Source organism: Trypanosoma grayi, assembly GCF_000691245.1.
Source record: "Trypanosoma grayi strain ANR4 Tgr_624_V1, whole genome shotgun sequence".
Taxonomy (NCBI): domain Eukaryota; phylum Euglenozoa; class Kinetoplastea; order Trypanosomatida; family Trypanosomatidae; genus Trypanosoma; species Trypanosoma grayi.
Window position 1 is genome coordinate 1 of NW_008826243.1, and position 5,352 is coordinate 5,352.

At 48.9% G+C, this 5,352-nt stretch overlaps 2 protein-coding genes across 2 annotated transcripts; both read right to left on the reverse strand.

The window, feature by feature from the left end:
* Positions 1-432: 432 nt before the first annotated feature.
* Positions 433-1,419, reverse strand: DQ04_06241000 (putative protein kinase; the record flags this gene model as incomplete). Its single annotated transcript, XM_009314600.1, has 1 exon — positions 433-1,419. The coding sequence occupies one exon, from the start codon at positions 1,417-1,419 to the stop codon at positions 433-435; it is 987 nt and encodes a 328-aa protein (XP_009312875.1).
* Positions 1,420-4,498: 3,079 nt separating this feature from the next.
* Positions 4,499-5,314, reverse strand: DQ04_06241010 (hypothetical protein; the record flags this gene model as incomplete). Its single annotated transcript, XM_009314601.1, has 1 exon — positions 4,499-5,314. The coding sequence occupies one exon, from the start codon at positions 5,312-5,314 to the stop codon at positions 4,499-4,501; it is 816 nt and encodes a 271-aa protein (XP_009312876.1).
* Positions 5,315-5,352: the final 38 nt, after the last annotated feature.

Sequence of the window (5,352 nt, forward strand, 5' to 3'; positions counted from 1 at the left end):
TGTGTGTGTGCACTTGCACAGCGCGTACACACTTTTTGCCTCCCATTCAACAAATGGAGCCGAAGCCTCCCGCCTTCGATTCGGCCTTCTCTTGGCCATGCCGTGTGGAAGAAGCAGCCCACACACTGCACACAACTAATCACATGATCAACGGCGCCCAATAAAGCGCATGGGTGTGACACAGGTGCCTCGCACGCAGCACTTCTTTCTTTTTCTTTCTTCCCTCAGCGTAACAGGGACACGGTAACAAAGGAGCTAACACACATGCTACCTCCCCACGTGATTCCCACAAAGCCATCAGGTGGGAGAAGGAGAAGTGGAAGAATGAGGGAACGGTAGGAAAAAAAAAAAAAGACCGGCTTTCCCCCAATAACACAACAGTAAAAGGAAAATAACGCGTTACACACAATCAAGCACCACCATCCCGCTTTTTCACAACTTTGGCAGTGACGAAGACATGCCAGCGTTCCCTTGCATTTCAGTGGCAGTTCTGGTTTGGGCACTAATCATATTCTGTGAGGCCGTGTGAACCAACAGCGTCTGTGAACACGTCATGCTCAACCGAGGCAGTGTACTTCCAAGCTTCATTTCCAAGGCTTTTGCCTTTTCATGTTCCTGCCGTACGCGTCGGGCTCTCTTTTCCCTATCTCGCAGGGTCTTGAAATACGGGTGCCGCAACGCATCCTTTGCTGTTCCCCGCTGCTCTTCATTGTACGCTAACAACTTGGTCAGAAGCTCCAAAGCGACATGCGAAGCGTTTGGCAAAAGCTTTGCCAGCCCAGTTCCTTGTTTTTGTGGGAATTCAAAGTCAATGTGCGTGCCACACTTCTTGAGTCTGTCTAATATCTCAGGTGGCGGTGTGCCTAGAATGTTGTGTATCTTGTGTATCTGGTCGAGCTCGTTCTTCCCTGGGAAAAGGGGGTAAAGGGCCATGATCTCGAAGAAGACACATCCAGCGCTCCAGAGGTCCATCTTGTAAGAGTAATATCCATCGGTCAGAAGACACTCAGGGGAGCGGTACCAGCGGGTGGAGATGTACTCCGTCAGCGGCTGTCGTGAGTAGACCCCTTTGCAGGAGCCGAAGTCGGCGATCTTTAACGTGCCGTCTTCGTTTACGAGGAGGTTCTCCGGCTTCAGGTCGCGGTGAAACAGCCCGGTGCGGTGCGCATGGTCAAGCCCCTTGAGTAGCTGGTACATGAAGCTCATGATGCATTCCTCACTGAGATACTGCCGGCGCCCCTTTATGAGTTCGTATAGATTCATCTCCATCAACTCAAACACCAACGCAAGACGCCCTGTTGACCTATCAAACATCACCTCAATGAGCTGCACAATGTTGGGGTGGGGCTGCAGCCGCCGCACTGCCTGAATCTCGCGAAGTCGGTTCACTTGCTCCTTGGATTTAAAAGACTTTTTCATGCATTTGATCGCGACGAACTGTTTTGTCTCTATGTTCTGTGCCTTTAGCACCTCACTAAATGTCCCTTCACCTTTTTTACCTAATATTTTGTACTTTTGCATGACAACAACAACAACAACAACCACTTTAGTACCTTCACACTTTTTTTCTTCTTCCCCGACTCAAAACTCTCACTTTATCTGGTTTTGTTTTTTTTTATCTTCTCTATCTTATTATATATATATATAATAACAGGTGTATTTGTATATTAAGAAACAGAGATGCGTGCGTATATTCTTCCCACTACAGAGCCACACAAAGAACGGTTGTAGATTCCGCACACTGACTCACTGACTTACTCACTTGCCCTCTTTCCGCCCGCCGGGAGCAGTGAGACTGACGAGGACGAAAAATGGCGAGGTGCCGCCGGTGACCACACCTCCACTTCTCCTCCTTTGTGAATACCCACGCAGGAATCAGAGATTTCCTATGTGCAAAGCGAAGATAAAAAAAAAGAAGAGAAAAGAGAACGAAATTGAAACAAGGATGAAGGTTTCCTCAATTCATTTCGGAGACTTCCCTTCTACACAGCGACCAGTGATGATGGACAAAACGGGGCTCATTGCTGATTCACGAAGACGGCCGTTTCATATATGTTAAAACAAAATCACTTTTTGCTTCATTAAACAAAGTTTTAGTATGTCTTTTTTTTTCCACTTGTTGTTTCTTGTTTGTTCACTTATTTGTTGACGCTCACCTTCTTCTCTCCCCCCTCTATCTTCCCTGTTTTATGGCCGCTTCCTCACGCAGTCCATGCGTATGACAGCAACAACAACAACACTGGCAGAAGCTGAAAAAAGTGAAAGTTTAGTAAGCACCAGAACGCTGTACTGTTGTGACTGTTCACCTCTCACTTGCACTCCTTGTTATTACTGCTGTCTTACAGGGTGCCTGTTTAGCGTCTTGCCCGGCACTATCATTTCTCCCTTATCTATTTTCATCCTGTGCTGAGCGAATATGGCGGCCCGTCTGCGTGTGCATGGGGCGAATTCATATATTAGTTACGTGCGTTCCTTTTTTTCTTCTGTGCACCACTCTCTCTCTCTCTCTCTCACTGTCAAGCCTCTGTAGGCATGTGCCCGCACCCTTTACTGCCGCGCAGTGCACTCCCTGAAGCGGGGCCCCATAACGAGTGGGGAAGTGCTGCGACAACACACACACACACACACACACACTCAGCGGAAGTTGCAGCAACAACACCGAAGCCAAACAACAACAACAATAACAACAAAACAGACTTCTTTGGTGCCTTTCTCCTCTTGTTCGAAGGGTATGTATGCGTAGATGCGTATATATATACGGGGTTTTTTTCTCTTTCAGTTGTCACCAAACTCCCTCCTCCTGCATCAATGTATTGTGTGTCCTTTTTTATGCGTTCTCCCCATGCGGCACCGCGTGAGTGGGAGCAAGACAGAGGCCTGCGAAACAAGTGAGTGGAGGAGTGTATGGGAAACAAGACAAAGAACTAAGGAAACACACACACACACACACACATACTGACAGAAAGCACGAAGAACACAAGCACCCATTTGTCGTCGAAAAAGAAACTAAAAACGATCGACAATGCCAACAAGAGGCACCGGAAGAATAAGAGAGCCGTAGGGACAACAGGAGAGATAGGCGGGATGAAACAACAAAAACGTGTCAGCCGTGACACGTACCGTCCGACTCCACACGCTTATTACAGGTGCAACCCACTTTTCCTTCTCTCTCTCCCTCTCCATCCCACGCTGTCCCCCTCACACACACACACACACTCCTGCTGCGGAGTAGGTGCATGAAAACGGTTTTGCCAGGTGATGCTTACAGTTCGTTTACTGTTGGAATTTGCTTAGTACAGAGAGAAGCGAGCGGAAAGAAAAAAAAAAGAAAAGGAAACCAAAACACAGAAAAATCAACAACAACTGCTACAAACACAAAAAAAAAACACAAAAAGTGAATTAACAACACAAGAAAAAAAAGATACTGAGTGAATAACAATAGAGCCGACAAGCCGAGCCCCGTTCCAGCTCCTTTAAAGCGTGAAGATAAAACCCTTCCTCTTTACGGGAATCTGGGATGCAGAAAGACCGTCGTACGCGCGCGTGCAGAAGAAGCTAAAAAAAAATCATCAGCGAAGGGAAACAATAAAAGAAACAAAACGCGCAGTCATGGACGTGGTGGTGAGTGTTGAGTGGGGTAAGCAGGGGGAGCGACGGTGGCGGGGGTGGGATACGTGTGCCACGCGAAATTTGCTGATTTTTTTTTTGTTTCGGCGCACAGTACCGTTGTGTCCATATAACAATGAAAAAGAAGTGGGCCCGGCCCCCTGCTGATGGCCAGGAGGCGTGGGGGAGTGGGGGGGAGCTTGGAAACAACAACAAAAAGAAAAAGAAAAACAACAAAACACTGGTGGGCGGGGAAAATAAATCCAATAAAGGTATACATACATAGTGGGTAGGGGAACAAAAGTTTCCGTTTCGTTTTTCCTGCCTCTCCATTACACACTTGCGTTGGTTTTTAGGGTGAGGTGCTCCTCCCAGAACAGCAACAATGCCACTTCAATGTCTTCCAGGGATAGGGTAGAAACAAATAGTCGCTTTGCTTTGCCTTGTCACTTGTTCACCTTGCGCCGGCTATATACTACTATGCGCGTATGCAAGCCGGGAACTCTCACCCTTGTTTTCCGCACCTTCACACGTTGTGTTGTCGAGACGTCCATGACATAAAACAAAACAAAGCAATTTCTGCTCTCAACTTTCGCGGCGCGCCGACGATGGAGCGGGCAAAAATGAAATGAAACAGCGAAGGGACCTCTGAGGGATGACACAGAGACTCCCCGGGAATGCGAGAACCAGAGTTCGCGACTCTTGGACACAACAGCAGAAAAATAAACGATCCCCCTTTCCCCAACTCGGGAGTGCTGGTATATACGAATCACTCGTTACGGACCCTCTTGTTCCTCCTTTATTTATACACCGCTCTTGAGACGTGGAGTAGGTAACAGAACATATGGCAGTGACGTAAAGGGGGCTTGTGACAGGTCCATACATACAATGCTTAGGCCTGCGCGCTCACTTCGCATGTGCCGGATAGCAACGCTGAACAGTAGGACCGCCTTCCGTACAAGGGACGCTGCTGCTGCTGCGCCAGCGGCGGCGGCAGTGGTGGTGGAGTGGCAGTGGCACCGCCTACTTGAGGTACTGTGATTTCATCGAGGTATGCACACCACACACGGCAACGGAACACGTCAAACGCCGCACGCTGAAGACGTCGGAAATCAACGTACGAGCGTGATTCCCTTGCAATGATAACAGTGATCTTGCGGTCGTCTAGCTGGTACATAATATCCTGAATGAATGCGGAACATTTTACCTCTCTTGCAAGCATGCGCATGGTGCAGAGGGCCTCTTTTTCCTTCTCGGCGCGGGAGTAGTGGCGTTGAAGGTCCTCTGGCGTGGCCTTACGGAGCACCTGCTCGCCAATATAGGCTGGGACGCTGGGCAGGGCCTCAACGTGCTGCACGAAGCCGAGGTCCTCTCCACGATCTCCCTCAGTTACGACAGCCTCGCCTACCTGCACATAGAAAGGCGCGTAGAACCTCTTCACGCCGTACTTGAATGCCACAATACCACTGTAGACAACAGGGCTATTCGAACTTACGATCGGCAAAACTTCCGGCATTGCAGTTTTCACAAGTTTTTCCGCTACAGCACTGTACTCTGGGGGAGCCACACATGAGAGAGCAGTGACAGAAGCATTCTCGGTGGGAAGTGACCCAAGAACACGGGCACCGTAAGGGTCATGGCGGTACCTACGAACCCGCTCTGCACCCAGTGTCTTGCGTGGCGCGGCCACAGTTGTTATAGGGACCATTTTTATACGTATCCTGTTTCACTTTGCGTTCACTTAGA